Source organism: Mauremys reevesii, linkage group 1, assembly GCF_016161935.1.
Source record: "Mauremys reevesii isolate NIE-2019 linkage group 1, ASM1616193v1, whole genome shotgun sequence".
Lineage (NCBI taxonomy): Eukaryota > Metazoa > Chordata > Testudines > Geoemydidae > Mauremys > Mauremys reevesii.
In genome coordinates this window covers 116,146,787-116,163,386 of record NC_052623.1, presented here as the reverse complement: position 1 = coordinate 116,163,386, position 16,600 = coordinate 116,146,787, and the positions used below count along the sequence as shown (strand labels likewise).

The 16,600-nt window shown below is 41.5% G+C and overlaps 1 protein-coding gene across 9 annotated transcripts in view; it reads left to right on the top strand.

Annotated features, from left to right (window-relative positions):
- Window positions 1-16,600, top strand: part of CCDC138 (coiled-coil domain containing 138) — a 96,959-nt gene that overhangs the window by 11,085 nt on the left and 69,274 nt on the right. For 7 of the 9 annotated variants that reach the window (XM_039529928.1, XM_039529887.1, XM_039529877.1 and 4 more), the window contains 4 exons: window positions 2,990-3,109; window positions 5,991-6,068; window positions 6,150-6,260; window positions 8,789-8,941. In XM_039529928.1, coding sequence (XP_039385862.1) covers window positions 2,990-3,109; window positions 5,991-6,068; window positions 6,150-6,260; window positions 8,789-8,941 — 462 coding nt within the window. Of the gene's footprint in view, window positions 1-1,174; window positions 2,801-2,989; window positions 3,110-5,990; window positions 6,069-6,149; window positions 6,261-8,788; window positions 8,942-16,600 lie in introns of those variants that run through there. The other 2 variants (XM_039529947.1, XM_039529896.1) reach the window with 2 other exon arrangements.

Sequence of the window (16,600 nt, the reverse complement as noted above, 5' to 3'; positions counted from 1 at the left end):
AATGGAGATAATTCTCATTTTTGTAAAGAGCTTTGAGATCCTCAGATGAAAGGTTGATATATAAGGATAAAGTAATATTGCTATGTATTTTGGTTATTAGTAGTTGCTTTCTCAGAAAGATGAGTTTAACAGTCTGGTTCAGGGGTTGCCTTTTGCTGTTATAATTTGGAGAACAATATTATCCATTTCTAAAAGAATAATTAAATGTAACCACGTGTGTGACTTTGTTCTGCATATCAGAAAGAATGGTTGGAGATAACTCATCTAAAATTTTGTGATACATTAGGAAATAGTTGGTTGGAACATTTTCACCTAAATGAAATTTTGTTAATATGTTGTTTTTTCGAAGCCGAAATATTTTGTGGAGCTATATTGATTTAGACAAAAATTTTGTCAGAGGATTGGGGGTCTGGGGTGAGGGGAGAGAGAGACGCATACACTCTGTGGCCTGAGTTACGGGAGACCTAGATTCAAGTTCCTGCTCTGCCTGTTTCAGAGAGATTTGGGATGAAAAACTCTGCTCTGAAATTTTGAAACCTTGAAAGTTTCTTCAAAACAGAATTGTCCCTTGAATAGCTGTAATAATAAGTGAATGAAGAAAGAGACTAAGAGCCTGATCCAAAGCTCATTGAAGTCCTCTGTCTTTTCAGTGGGCTTCGGAGGAAGCCTTCTAATGAGGAATGGGATAGGGTAAGAGCAGGATGGAATGGAATTAGGAAAAACTGCTCTCATAAAGTTTAAACTTAACCTTGGGTAGTAATTTGTTCTGTATTTAAGGAAAAGGGATGAGAACATTGATTGTGAGACAGAAAGCTGAAGGTAGCAAGGTAATATATCTTCAGCCATTTGAGACATGTATTAATGAATCATGAAACAACAGTCTGGAGTGTTTTAATGCTATTTTATTTTAAAATATGACATTTAAAATTTATTTCCTGCAATAATTTTTAGTATGACTTCTTTTGTTTATAATTATATGCAATATATCTTTTTTACTATAAAAATAATTTGGCAGTGTAAGGATGAGAGAAAATAGTAAAGAAAAATGATCTATGTTTAAACTTATTTTTAAATTATACCTCTACCTCGATATAACACTGTCCTTGGGAGCCAAAAAATCTTACCGCGTTATAGGTGAAACCGTGTTATATTGAACTTGCTTTGATCCACCGGAGTGTGCAGCCCTGCCCCCCCGGAGCACTGCTTTACCGCGTTATATCCAAATTTGTGTTATATCGGGCGGCGTTATATCGAGGTAACGGTGTACTTTCCTAAGATTCCTGGACTCCTAAACTTTTTCCTGTCCCCCTGAACCCAGATATACTTTCAGCAGCAGTTTAATAAGCTCTTGATCTATCTTTTGAAATAATAAAAAAAAAACAAAAAACACAAAACTCTCAAATTCAGCATTTCCACAGCTCTTTTGACTGCCTCTGAAGTGCTGTAGCGCCAAGGAGGAGGAAATATTTTTAAGGATTTAGCATTTCCCTTTTGAAGTCTGGTTTCCTGAGACGTTCTGGCAGGCATGTCACAAAATTAAAAGCTCTCAGTAAATTTTCTTAGTATAAGTTATATGGTCCAGCCAACCTGTAAAACACAGTAGCTTGGAGAAGTTCCTGATTTTCTTTGAAGTTCTATGGTTCACTGCCAGCATGGCTACTCTACTTAACAGTGTCTTGCAGGCAACTGGTTCCTTTTCAGTTAAGAAGGTGAGTTATATTTTCTGAGACTAGCTTTTTGCTGTTATGATCAGTTGGAATTCTTTTTTTTTTATACTGTCTCCAGGATTGAACTTCTGAGGGTAGGTGCCAGAACATTCCAGCTAAAGGTTTTTGGCGCTCGTGTTTGTTTTCTATGCCTATATGTCACATTCAGAGATTTCAGCTTTTAAGATGTTGTTTAAGACACATTTGTCAGCTTGGCTTTATAGGAGCATGAAAGCAGGGCTAGAAAAATTTAGCAGACACTTACTGAAATTTTACCAAACACCTCACTGCTATTTGAAGACTATTACAAAAGATGGTAATTCTCAGATTAAGGAAAATGTTCCCTTCTCTCTCCTACCTACATTTGTGTCAGCTGCTGGGAAAAGAGACACTTTTGGTATTTTCACCAAAGTGTTGTCTACTTTGGCATGTCATTTTAAGTATCAAACTTGGCTAGTATGTGTCTGAGAAATTTGAAGTCTCCCAAGGTCCTCTGTCTGCTGGAAAAAAGGAGCTTCACTTTCATACTCTACAGCCCATTGGCTGTTGCAATGAGGTGTGTCTGCTACTCTACTCCTCCTAAACCTCCATTTTTGAGTTCTCTGCTTCAATGCATGTCTCTGCTGCTGCTCATAACTGTCAATCAGTAGTAGAGGAAAAATGACATGACCTCTCAGTTTCACTGCTACCCACTTTTCTAATTTATATCGGAATATTAAAACAAAGTATTGCATAAATTTGTAGCAATTCCAATTCAGCTTCCCAAGTACAAGAAAAACTTCATTGCAGGCTGCTGAGGTGCTTTATACCATTAGGAATATTTGCTGCACTGAAGGGGAGGATTTTGATATCTTTGTGGCTAAGGTCCATAGTATTGCCTTACAAATAATTAGTGTAAAAAATCAGTTTCTCCTTTTTTTCCCCTCCCATGTTAACTTGTTTTTCCACCTGTTTTATTTATGGAATTGATTTATGGAGACCCATGTAAAAGAGATGATCTGATGATATGATACATACATTTTATGGTGGATTTAAAGAGAGATGCGACCTCACCAAAAAAGGCCAGGAGGCCTGCTATTGCTCACAACCACATTGTAATTTTATTATTCTTTTTGATGTACAGGATAGTCCTGATTTTCAAAAGATCATGGGCACAAAGTGCAGCCACACTTGGGCATGCAAAATTGCACACCTGACCCTCTGAAAATTAGACCCTCTGTTTTAACATACTGATTGCAGAAGTTGTTTCTAGTTGGTATATCATTAATCATATTTTTCTATAGCAACACGAGGCAGAAGTTAAACAGCTGTCAGAAACCTTGAAAGAGAAGACTAAAGAAAGCAAGAGGCTCAAATCATCATTTGACACCTTGAAGGAAATGAATGACTCTTTAAAAAAACAGGCAAGATCCATTTTCATACCTATTCAAGAAAAATTGTAAATATTAGAATCAATTTAAATTATTTTTGGAAAGTTGACTGATTGTATTTGCAGTCCTATTAAACAAGAAATGACTCTTGTTCCTTTCCTACAACTTGGTTTTTCTTTTAACAGTTGGTGTCTTTTTTTATAATCTCAAATACTGGTAAAGTTTGCATTACTCTTCTAAATAGCCGAAAACAGGTCACTCATAAGAAAAGAAACATTTCAGTATCCTGCCAAGGAAGTTGAGATGCCGGGGATAGATAGCCTTACAAAATTCAGAATGCAGCCCTGATAATAGGATTGGCAAATCTTTGTGTATTCCATAATGTTGTGGAATCTATTCTTTGCTGCTGAATTGTGCTACTGAATTTAAGCTTTTAAATACAATATGTAATTGTAAATATAACTTTGAAAATATAAGCTAAGTGTAAATAATAATAGACCCAGAAAGACAACTGGAAACAACTATTCAGAATGGTGTCAAATGTTCTGTTCATCTCACTGAGCTGTTAATTTTCAAGCCTAAAATGTTGTTATAATTGTCATCTCTAAACTATATTTCACTGTGGATCTTCCAGCTAACATGTTTACCCCATAATCTTAAACTACTTCTCATGCTCATCAGGTGCTAAAAATCTGTTTCCTTCCCAACTGTCAAATCCTTTGTTTTTACTTAGGACAGCTTCTGCAATGCAGTTATATATGTACAAAAATCTGTGGCATATTCAAAATGTGGGAGCAGGATAAAATTAAATAACCCAAGGGGTACCATACTGATTTATATTGCTCATTTTCAGATTCAGTTAAATCATTTTTGTAAAGTTTAATTGGAGATGATGCACAATTTTCAGTTTGTTGTACTGGTGCGCTGAAGAAAAATCTAGTGACCTTGCTGCAGAATTTAGGTTCAGTTTATCCTGAAATACAAAATGATAGAGGCAGTGTTAGTTACCAAGTGGGAGAGTCATTTGGTTACCTCAGGTTGGCTTTGCTACGAATGATTTATAGTGAATTATTTCAGCTTATTTTTTTTATTTTTGGGGGATGGAAAGCGAGAGTACATATGCTATTTTACCTTTTCATGATTGATTATGGAGCATTTTTGTGATGTCCTCCTACTTTATGCCAGTGTGGTGAGAAAAAGTTAAGTCAGTTGACAAATGTTAGTCAAATTTTTAAAGCTTAAGGCCAGAAGGGACCACCAGATCATCTAGTCTTATCTCCTGTATATCACAGGCCACTAAAAACCCCTAGCTACTGCTAGCTAGACCCAACAACCAGAATTAACAAAAGTATTACAGCCCTCAGAAGACTAAACTGTTGTGTGTCTTAGGGCATGGCTACACTTGCAGATGTAAAGTGCTCTGAGTTAAACCAGCCTTCGTAGAGCACAGTAGGGATGCTGCAGTCTGTCCACACTGACAGCTTCAAGTGCACTGGTGTGGCCACATTTGTGGCACTTGCAGTGGCATTGGGAGCAGTGCATTATGGACAGCTATCCCAGCATGCAAGTGACTGCAACATGCTTTTCAAATGGTGGGGTGGGGTGGAGTATGACAGGGAGTGTGTTGTGTGTATTTGGCGGCGGGGAGTGGGTTTTTTGGGGGCTGAGATCATGTCAGCATGTAAGTTCAGACAGCAGCAGACCCCCCCCCCCCGGCCCCTCTCTCTCACTCACAGCATTCCACACTAATGATTGCTTTGTCTCGGGGAAGATAAGCAGCTGGTTTTCAGGAACAGAGCTTGAAAGGGCATATCCGCATTCCCGCTGCGATTCAAAACAAAGACAAGAGTGGCCACTTGACTTAAGGGGATTATGGGACGTTTCCAGAGGCTGATCAGAGCGCAGTAATGCAACACTTGGTTTACACTGGTGCCGCAGCACTCCAGTGGGGGTGCAGCAAATGTTAGTCCACTCACCGAGGTGGAGAACCAGCAGCGCTGTAGCCACGGAGTCAGCGCTCTACGTGCCTTGCCAGTGTGGATGGAGAGTGAGCTAGTGCACCTAGGGCTCCTTTATTGCGCTGTAACTCGCGAGTGTAGCCAAGCCTTTAGATAGAGAACAGGAGAGACCAATGTGAGACCATGCCCGAAGTCCCTGATTGATTAAATGAGAGAGACCCTGAGGATCCTATCAAGTGATTTGTGCTCCCTGCTCCAGAGGAAGGCAAAAAAAAACCAAGCTCCCTGCCAGTCTGGCGTGAGGGGAAAATGCTTTCCATACTCCACATATGGTGATCAGTTAGACTCTGAGCATGTGAGCAAGAACCAACCAGTCAAGTATCTGAAAGCGAATTCTCAGTTCCATTTCAGAGCACTGGTGTAAGTTTGTGTATAGTGTACACTTCATTCCACCATATAGACGCTTGTCCAGAGAGACTGCTCTAGAGAAATTAGTTATGTGGATAGGGCTTTGAAGCTGTAAAGATACCTATAACTGTCACTGTACACGCATTAATATAATGCATAGAGCTATGCACGCAGGTAATTTCAAATTAATTGTATTTGTCTTCTTCAGAAAACCTCACTCTTCTTGAAGGTATGGTTTCTGAATTTGGGTGTGTCTGTATGTAATGTGAGCCCAGTGTTTGGCTTGGAAGTTGAATTCTCAATTCACAGGACATAGCTTATTATACGTTACACTGAACAGTTAGCAGAGCTCTTACTAGCTGACTCTCTTTATAAAGAAGTGAATGATCATTGCTTTGTTCACACGAAGAGCAGATAAACTTGCACTTTAATAAGTCTAGCTGCCCATAACTAATGATTTTTGAACAATCTTTATATGAAGTAAAGAATGAGTTTAAACCTGTTTTTGAATCCACAAATATTTTAAACATATTTTCCGATTCTTTTAGTTAAGTGATGTAAGTGAGCAGAACAAGAAGATGGAAGTTCAAGCAAGAAAAGTACAAGCACGTTTAGAGAATTTACAAGTGAGACTTAGTTTTTGCTTATTACTTCTTCCCTTGTAAGAAACATGTCAAATCTAATTTATTTAATATATCCTGTTGCAGAGGAAGCATGAATTTTTAACAATACAGAAATCTAAAGATGTTTCTCAAGCAATGCAAGAAATTAAATCTGTGAAGCAGGAAAAAATGGCAGCAACATCAAAAATTTGTAAGGTAAGGCATAAACAAGGAGGAAAGGAAACTTCTGTCTTAATTAAGAATACACCTCTACCTCGATATAACACAACCCAATATATCACGAATTCGGATATAACGCGGTAAAGCAGTGCTCCAGGAGCGCGGGGCTGCACATTCCGGTGGATCAAAGCAAGTTCATTATAACGCAGTTTCACCTATAACGCGGTAAGATTTTTTTTTGGCTCCCGAGGACAGCGTTATATTGAGGTAGAGGTGTATTAGATATTGGAATATCTTTCTCGAAGACCCACTTTTCATATGTCTTCAGGAAACTAGTGAAGTCATTTACTCATGTCATTTATTTATGATATGAGTGAACTACTCAGTTATACTAGGAAAGGGGTTAAAGCAGGGGTCGGCAACCTTTCAGAAGTGGTGTGCCGAGTCTTCATTTATTCACTCTAATTTAAGGTTTCGCCTGCCAGTAATACATTTTAACCTTTTTAGAAGGTCTCTTTCTGTAAGTCTATAATATGTAACTAAACTATTATTGTATGTAAAGTAAATAAGGTTTTTAAAATGTTTAAGAAGCTTCATTTAAAATTAAATTAAAATGCAGAGCCCCCCACCCAGCGGACCGGTAGCCAGGATCTGGGCAGTGTGAGTGCCATTGAAAATCAGCTCGCGTGCTACCTTTGGCACGCGTGCCATAGGTTGCTTACCCCTGGCTTAAAGTGTTCAGGGAATAAGAACAATGGGATTGCATTGGGGAAAATTGAGTGTGTTTAACTGGAAAAAGAATAACATTTAAATATGTTACTAAAAAGAAGTGCACTTATTGTCATCCTGATCACTTAGCTTTTATGTTGCATCTCATCAACCCTCTTTTAATCTGTCATCTTTTTAAATTGTATGTCTGTTTCTTCCACTGTTTGGAAAGTTCTTAGCACATTTTGATTACTCCACAATGTAAATAATATCTCTGTGTACAGCTTTTTATAGTTAATTGAAAAGAAAAACTGATAAGTGATGTCAGATATAGGAAGATTAACTTGTAAGTCATAGGCAATTATGCTCTTAGAGCTTATAGTAGAAAAAGCCTCTAGTGAGGGAAAAACTGAGTAAATGCTGTCAAGTATCAGAGGGGTAGCCGTGTTAGTCTGGATCTGTAAAAGCAACAAAGAATCCTGTGGCACCTTATAGACTAACAGACGTTAGTAAATGCTGACATGTTTCATACATGATTGCAATATGGTCACCTTCCTTCCTTCTGTCTTGAAGCATTCTCTTTTGCTTTTGTAAATAATATTTCTTACCGCAGTTTTGTCCTATTTAATAGTGTGCCTTCTGTCAGTTTTCCACTATTATATCCCTTATGGTAATTATGAAATCTAACAATGAAATTATTTGGAATATTGCTTGAAATATTATACACAACTTTCTCTTTGCTTTAAGGCAGTGATCCCCAACGTGGTGCCAGTGGGCCCAAGGTGCCCTCCGGGGCATTTATGTGTGCCTGCCTAGTGCCCAGCAGGGGAGAGAAGCTGTGTCCCCGTGTCTGCCAGGGACAGAGAGCTCCGGGGCTTCAGGCTGAGGGTACCGGTGTTCTCGGTCCCCGGCAGGCGCGGGACTCGCCTAGTGCCCAGCAGGGGAGAGAATCCGGGCCCCCGCGCCTGCTGGGGACAGAGTACTCCGGGGCTGCGGGCGCCAGTGTTCTCTGTCCTCGCGGCTTCTCTCTTCTGTGTGGATTAATATATTATGTAATATTAAATATGTTTTTTTTTGTATTATTTAATGTACAAATACAAAATAAGCCTTGACAAATTGTTGGCGCCCGCCACACTCTTCTGAAAACATGAATGTGCTACTGGTCACAAAAATGTTGGGGACCACTGCTTTAAGGGAACTAGATTTTTCCCTCTGGGGGCTGACCCTAGAAACTTCCTTGAATGTATCTGCTTTTTTTTTCCCGACAAGCCTAAAATAATTTGGTCCAATTTGGGATTCTTAGTTAATGTATTGGAGAAGGCAAATTGGGGGTTGGGGGAGGTTTTGTTCTTCTGAAGTCTTGTTCTTAATTCTTTTAACTTATTCATTATTAGAATACAACTGAATAATGTTCAGTTAATGAGGTAAATTTTAATAGCAGTGGGTTACGTACAAGAAAGTGATATGAATTGTTTAGTGCATCTAACATTTCCCACATAAAAATTACCACATGTTAACAATACCTGTGAATTATGCAGTTGTCTTTCACGTTCTCCTCACATTCTTATGACCAAAGTTGTAAAACAGACCCATTCTGTGCATGAAGATGTTTTTCTAGGACTTTATATAAATTTCGTACCTGTGTGTTTTCTGCCAACCAATAATCACCACAAATAATGGTCTAAACTCCTAATTTTTTTAGGCATTCATCCATCCTACTCCAAATACATATAATAAAATGTTAAAACTGTTTTCATATTCTGACATACCAATCTGTTTTCTTTGAGAGGCTCTAATACTATACCATATGTTTTGGAAAAGCTTCATAATCTTATTTAATGTTATGGTTGTTACAGGTACCACTTAATTCACATGTTTATGAGCTTTTAACTGTTCTTATGGACTGGATCTCAGATCAATTCCTCAAAGTGAAAATAGAGGAAGAAGGAAGAGACAATCAAACATTAACATACACCCACAAAAATTACACACAAGAAAAGTGTGCAAAGGTAAACGGGTTTGGATTGTTTTTTTTAAACCTTGTGGCCAGTGTGTGCCATTTTTATTTATATATAGTTTGAATACTATAACAAAACAAAAATAATTGTGCATAGTTAACAGTTCAGTATTCATTCAGACAGTAATATTTAGTGGGCGTTTTGACACTTATAGCTCCAAAAATACAGGCAATTTAAAGAAAAATAAGGTACTAAGTTCCTGTCCCATTGTAAGCCATCTCTTACTCCTGATCACTTCTTTCAGTGAGAGGATTTTCAGATTTCTGTCTTCATTCTAACCTGCAATGTTGAACATAAGAATGGGCACACTGGGTTAGAGCAATGATCCATCTAGCCTACTATCCCGTCTTCTGACAGTGTCCAATGCCAGATGTAGGGTGACCAGATGTCCCAATTTTATAGGGACAGTCCTGATTTTTGGGTCTTTTTTTCTTATATAGGCTCCTATTACCGCCCCACCCTCATCCCAATTTTTCACACTTGCTGTCTGGTCACCCTAGCCAAATGCTTCAGAGGGAATGAACAGAACAGGGCAATTGAGTAATCCATCCCCTTAAGGGCAGCGAGAGTCTTAGGACATCCAAAGCATGGGGTTGCATCTCTGATCATCTTGACTAATATCCATTGATGGACTTATTCTCCATGAACTTACCGAATTCTTTTTAAAACCCAGTTATAGTTTTGTCCTTCACAACGTCCCCTGGCAACAAGTTTCACAGGTTGACTGGGTGTTGTGTGAAGAAGTACTTCCTTTTGTTTGTTTTAAACCTGCTGCCTATTAATTTCATTGGGTGATCCCTGGTTGTTGGGTTATGTAAAGAGATGAATAACACTTCCTTATTCAATTTCTCCACACCATTCATAATTTTGTAGACCTATATCAAATGTCCCTTTAGTAGTCTCTTTTCCAAGCTAGAAAAGTCCCAGTCCAGGTCTATGTTACAGACTTATGTCAGTATAACAGCATTGCTCAGGGCTGTGAAAAATCCATACCTCCTGAGCAATGTAGTTATACTGACCTAACCACCCAGGTAGTCAGCGCTATGTTGATGGGAGACTTTCTCCTGTCAACATAGCTACCACCTCTTGGGGGGTGGATTATATATGCCAACTTGAGATGTTACTGTGCCAAAGAGAGAGCATCTTCACTACTGCAGTGCTGTATCTGAAGACAAGCCTCCAGTTTTTTTAATCTCTCCTCATATGGAAGCCATTCCATAGCCCTAATCATTTTTGTTGCCCTTCTCTGCACCTGTCCAGGTTCTTTCCCCTCATCCTTTTTTCTTAGCAGATCTGCATGCCTAATTTAAAATAATGTGTTAATAAACATATTGGAAGATTCAGTATGGGGATTTATAAAAGGTGGGGTTATTACTGTATGTTAACCCCCTTATTCCTTATCTTTCCTTTCCAAACAATAGTCTCTGAAGAGAGTCACTGAAGTTCTCAGGAAAACTTATTTCTCTCCCTCTGCCATTTCCACTTGCTGTTTCCACTAAATTAAGAAATTCTAAATTTTAAAAAATTACTAAAGAAGGAATTCCTTAAAACAAAGCTCATCTTTTAGTGGCCATCCCCAGGAAACAGTGGTGCTGAACTATAGATCAGTTTTGTTTTTTTAAATACTTAAAGTACTGAGTCTCATCAACTTTATTTTCTGATTTATCCAGATTACATTTTTTGCAATTCAGTTTTGCTCCAGGAAGAGTAGCTCTATCTATTAATGAGGCCCACCTTGATCCTGCTAAGATCTTATGGCAGACCCTGGCCTCCCTACCTCCTATATCAAAGAAGGCTAGTGAGTGCCACCAAGTGTCTTCCCAAGACTTTGATTGTTTTTCATTCATCCACCCCCAGACTATCTCCTGGTAATGGCTAAAAGGAGGGCTAATGCCTATCCTGGATTTGAGGAGGTTAAAAAAGTTAATCAGAAAACTGAAGTTCAGGATGGTTTCCCTTTTGTCCATTATCCCTGCCCTCCATCTTGAAGACTGGTAAGCTGCCTTCTGTTTACAGGACTCTTATTTCCAAGGCCCAAGGAAATATTTGAGATTTATGGTTGAAGACTCTCACTGCCAGTACCAAGTGCTCCCATTTGGCTTTTCATCAGCCCCAAGGGTCTTTACCAGCCATATGGCGCTTGCTGCTCTCCTCCAGTTCTGGGTTATCCAGATTTTCTTTGCCTGGATGTCTGGCTGGTCTGAGGTTGGGTCAAAGGAGCAAGTAGGAACAATGTTCTTCAGAGCCAGTTGCTGTTTACTCGTTTGGGACTAAGAATAAATGCAGAAAAATAAACTTCAGTTCCTGTCAAAAAGGTCATATTTATAGGTGCAATCCCAGCAACTGCTTATCTACCTCGAAACAGGTTTCTGACCGTTGTCAACCTTTGCGAGGGCCTCCAGGCTGAAATCGGAACTATGGTACGATCCTGCCTGTGACTTACGGATCAAATGGCATAATTCAAATATGTGACTCAGCATTCCAGACTTTACCTCAGATGCTTGTAGCCCTGCCTTTGGTCAGTCTATGTACCAACAAGGCACTCTCTGGACATGCTGATTTGCATACCTGAATGAATGTTCTTGAGCTGAGGTTCAGAGCCTCTTAGATTACTTGCTGTACCTTTAAAAAAACAAAACATCAAAACCAAAACAAGCAGGGCTTTAAGGGCTTGTCTACATTGGCACTTTACAGCGCTGCGACTTTCTCGCTCGGGTGTGGAAAAACACACTCCAAGGTGTGGAAAAAACACACCCCAGGGTGCTGCAAGTTTCAGCGCTGTAAAGTGCCAGTGTAGACAGTGCGCCAGCCCTGGTAGCTATTCCCCTCATGGAGGTGGTTTTTTTATAGCGCTGGGAGAGCTCTACACAGCGATTACACAACCACCTTAAAGTGCTGCTGTGGCAGCACATTAACATAGCTAGTGAAGACATGCCCTCAGTTAGAGTTCATCTAGCCTCCTCTCTGTTCACCCTCACATTAAAGACTCGAGTAGTGTCCCTGTGGGTGTTCCACTTTAGGTGGTGGTGCATCCCAGCGCCGTCAATCGGAGCTTTATGGTAACAGTGTTCGTGCGGGTCACCTCGCGGTGCCGTTGGTGCCGCATGTAGTGCACACACGACCCAAGCCCTCCAGTTCTTTCTCAACCGTTCTCAGCTTAAGATGGAGCAAAGGGGTAGTGTTAGCACTTCTCCCTAAAACCGTTAAGAAATAGCTTTTAGATAAGCACTTAGATAAGTTGTTACAGATTGTTTGTGTTAGTGTAAAAAAAATAAAAAAATTCTTATTAGTTCATTAGACAGTCCCCCACCCCTCCCCTTAAGGGATAGGTACTAGTTAAAATGCTGGGGTCTCCAGGCTTCAAATGAGCGATGCTATGCCTGTTTCAGACAAACATTCTTTATGCATGTGTTGCCTGGGTGAGGGGCATATTCCCCAGAAATACTCCCACTGCAGCAACCTGAAAGCCAGAGCCTGATGGGACAGGAATCTTTGGCTTAAAATGATCTTGATGGAGAAGGCTCTCCAGCCTGAGGAGAACAAGCAAACAATCTCTCCGGGCTCTCCTCAAGATGGAAAAGGAGATCTACCCTCTGAAAAAAACAAAAAGAGTGCTCAAACATCTTTGCAGAGAGATCTGCAAAAACAGAGGTGGTCTCCTGCGAGGTCGCTACCCCCGATGCCATCTTACTCTCAGGTGAGCACCTATAATGCTCCAGGCACCGCCAAGGTCAGAAAGAAAGAAACGGAGTCGAGGCACCGACACAAACATGCCTCCTCCATGGCACCGAGCTCACCGGTACAGGACTTGGCACCGAGTGTCTCAGGCACCATACATCCACCGACACTGTCGGCACCAGTAGACACCACCATGTCGGCACTAGCCAAACAACACCCCGGTGGGCACTGACTCCATCAACGAAAGGGAAAGCACCCATGGCACCGAATACTCAGAAATCAGCACCAACACAGTCTCTGCTGCACTAGAGAGACTTAGACATTTCATCAGCACCACATTCACCAATACTCGGTGCCAAGGGCTCCCCCACGGGCTCCAGTGGAGATCAAAGCCCACAAGACATGGCATGGTTCTCCAGTGATGATGAGGAGGAGATGCAGGGACAATATCCCCTATCTCCACATCACTCCTCATGTAAGGCCCACCGACCAGCATGGAGCCACATGGGTCCAACACACTGGATGAACCAACCATGGTGCGGACCCCCAAGGATGTACCCTCCTATGGCTTTCCCAATGCAATGGGTGCATTGGGAACCCTGGAGCGCATAGAGGGGTCAGCATTTTAGACTGTCCACAGCACATAGACGTGAACTGCGCTCTAACCAGCATCTCCCACACCACAACCCTCGGAGACACAGGAACGGGGAGAGGACACAGAGTCGGGCACAGACCATGACACATCTCCTGTGCATAATTCATCTTCCTCCCCAGATGAGGCAATTATGTCCCTCCCCCCACACACACACCAAGCTCGGTGGATGACTTTAAACAATTTCAAGAGCTGTTCAAGAGGGTCGCGCAAAGCCAAGACACATCCCACTAGAGGAGGTAAAGACAAACCAGCACAAGCTGGGGGATGGAGACTCATCCTGGATCTGCGGAAGCCCAACAAGTTCGTCAGATCCCAAAAGCTGGTCACATTGGGTATGATACTCCCAGCACTGCAAAAGGAGGACTATTTTTCAGTCCTCGATCTCCAAGATGCTTATTTACGTATCACAATTCATCCTGCTCATAGGAAATTTCTATGATTCACAGTAGGACAAGAACTCTTCCAATACAGAGTACTTCCATTCAGCCTGTCTGCAGCACCAAGAGTCTTCTCCAAAACGCTGGTGGTGGTAGCAGCACATCTACACAAACAGGGAATGATGATTTTCTCGACCTGGATGATTGCCTTATCAAAGGCCCAACTCTACGAGACACAATGGACGCAGTCCAGTCCACTATCACACTATTCCGGGAGCTGGGTCTACAAATAAACGAATAGAAATCAACCACAAACCCAGTCCAACAACTAGACTTTATCGGGGCACATCTCGACACCATAGAAGCCAAGGCATCATTACCCCTTACCAAATGCACAAACCTCACGAACTTTGTCTCAGACATACAAGTCAGTCCTCAAGTTCAGGCTCGCGCTGTCCAACAATTACTAGGACCCATGGCGGCCATGACGTTTGTAGTATAACATGCAAGACTACATATGCGATGCCTACAAGGTTGGCTAAGCACAGTATACATACCAACATACACAAGCTGCTCACAGTTCTATCAAATGTCCTGAACTCATTACAATGGTGGACAAGGCCACAAAATGTCTGTATGGGTATCCCTTTCCAATAGGAGCCCCCAGCAACAGTGATCACCACAGATGCCTCACTGGTAGGTTGGGTGCTCACATGTGTCAACACACGATATAGGGTAAATGGTATGCAGGAGAGACTCAACTGCACGTCAATTTCCTAGAGCTACGAGCAGTCCGCAATGCCTGCAGACATTTCCTACCTCATATATGGAACAAATCCATTCGAATTATGACCGACAGTATCACCTACATGTGCTGCATCAACAGGCAAGGAGGAGCTCGCTCACGTTCTCTTTGCACAGAAGCCATGAGACTTTGGAATTGGTGCATACAACACAACATAAACATCACAGTGTGTTACCTGCCAGGCTATCAGAACACGACAGCAGACACGCTCAGCAGGTACTTCTCCCAGGATTATGAATGGGAGATGAATGGAGAGGTCCTGAGTTCAGTTTTCAAAGGGTGGGGCATTCCCACTATCGGTCTGTTAACATCCCTGATGAATTGCAAATGTGTGGTCTGCCACACCCTAAATTCTTACTGAAAGTAACCATCATTTCACATGAACCAATCTATTCACCTACCGACATTCTACCCTAAGTCTCTTGGTACTCCAACAGAAGCCACCCTACACACTCTAGACTTAGAAGGGCACTAGTGTTCTACCTTGAAAGAACCAAACCTTTCAGGAAATCCCCTAGACTTTTAATTTCTACTACCAAGCTCTCAAAAGGAGATGCTATATCCCAGAGATTATCCAAATAGATTTTCACATGCATTCAGATGTGCTGCCATATCCAGAATCACCAGAGCACGTTAGAGCACATTCTGCTAGGTCCATTTCAACCTCAGTAGCATTCCTCAATAATGTTCCAATACTAGAGATCTGTAAGGTGACCACTTGGGCATCCGTCCACACATTCGCAAAGCAGTATGCAGTCACACAGGACTCCAGGGCTGACACCATAGTGGGCCTCACAGTACTTACCTCAGTGACTTGAACAAACCCAAAGTCCCCTCAGCCCTCAGAGGGGCACTGCTCTACAGTCACCTGAAGTGGAGCACCCACAGGGACACTACTCAAAGAAGGAGGAAAGGTTACTCTCCTTGTACAGTAATTGGAGTTCTTCGAGATGTGTGTGCCTGTGGGTGCTCCACTACCTGCACTCCTGCTCTCTGCTTCGGAGTTTGCAGTGAGGACTCTGTGGTAGAGAAAGAACTGGAGGGCTCGGGTTGTGCGCGTGCTACACGCTGCACCAGTGGCACCATGAGACACCTACTGCACATGCACAACCCATATGGACACAGCTACCATAAATCTCCGCTTGATGGCACTGGGACACACCACCACCTAAAGTGGAGCACCCATAGGGACACACATCTTGAAGAACTCCAGTTACTGCACAACCTTTCCTTTTCTCACATCTGATGTTAGTGATGTTTCTTAAAGGACTCACTTGTGCATACTGTCCTATCAGAGTCCCATCTAACGAGACCTCCCTTTGTGCCCAGGGCATCTTGCTCATTATTCCACCTTTCTATGAAAACTATATTTGTGGTGGCAGTTACATCAGCCAGGAGAGTTTCTAAGATAATAGGTATTAATATCCATTCGCTATTTTTCACAAGGATAAAATTGCTTTAGAAGCACATCCAGAATTCATCTGAAAGTGATTAGACATTCAGCTGAGCCAAACTATTCATTTACCAGTATTTTTTCCAAAGCTTCAAGCTGAGAGAGGGGAGAGACTGCACTACCTTGATGTGCATAGGGCCATACATTGCTACATCCATAGAACCAAGTCATTTAGAATCTTACCTAGACTCTTTGTGGCCTATGCAGAAAGAGTAAAAGGTCAAGCAGTCTTGGCTCAGTGAGTGTCATATTGGATATCTTCATGCATAAGATCCTGTTACGAATTCGCAAATGTAATTACTGAGTCTACAAGGGACTTTAAGAACCTTTCTAAACAACATATTGACTGTTGGCATCTGTAAGGTGGCTATATCTATACATACTTTCACCAGACACTATGTCATCACTTCTCCAGACTGTCATCACTCATGTATCATGAGTTGATGTGGACTTTGACAAATCTCTACGTCATTCCCTATTTGCGTAGTTCTGAAGTCTCACTGCCTTCAGGGCAACTGCTTGTAAATCACCTACAGTGGAATGTACACCTCTACCTGATATAACACGACCCGATATAACAGAAATTTGGATATAACGCGGTAAAGCAGTGCTCCGGGGGGGGGGGGGGGGGGAGACAGGGCTATGCGCTCTGGCGGATCAAAGCAAGTTCCATATAACGCGG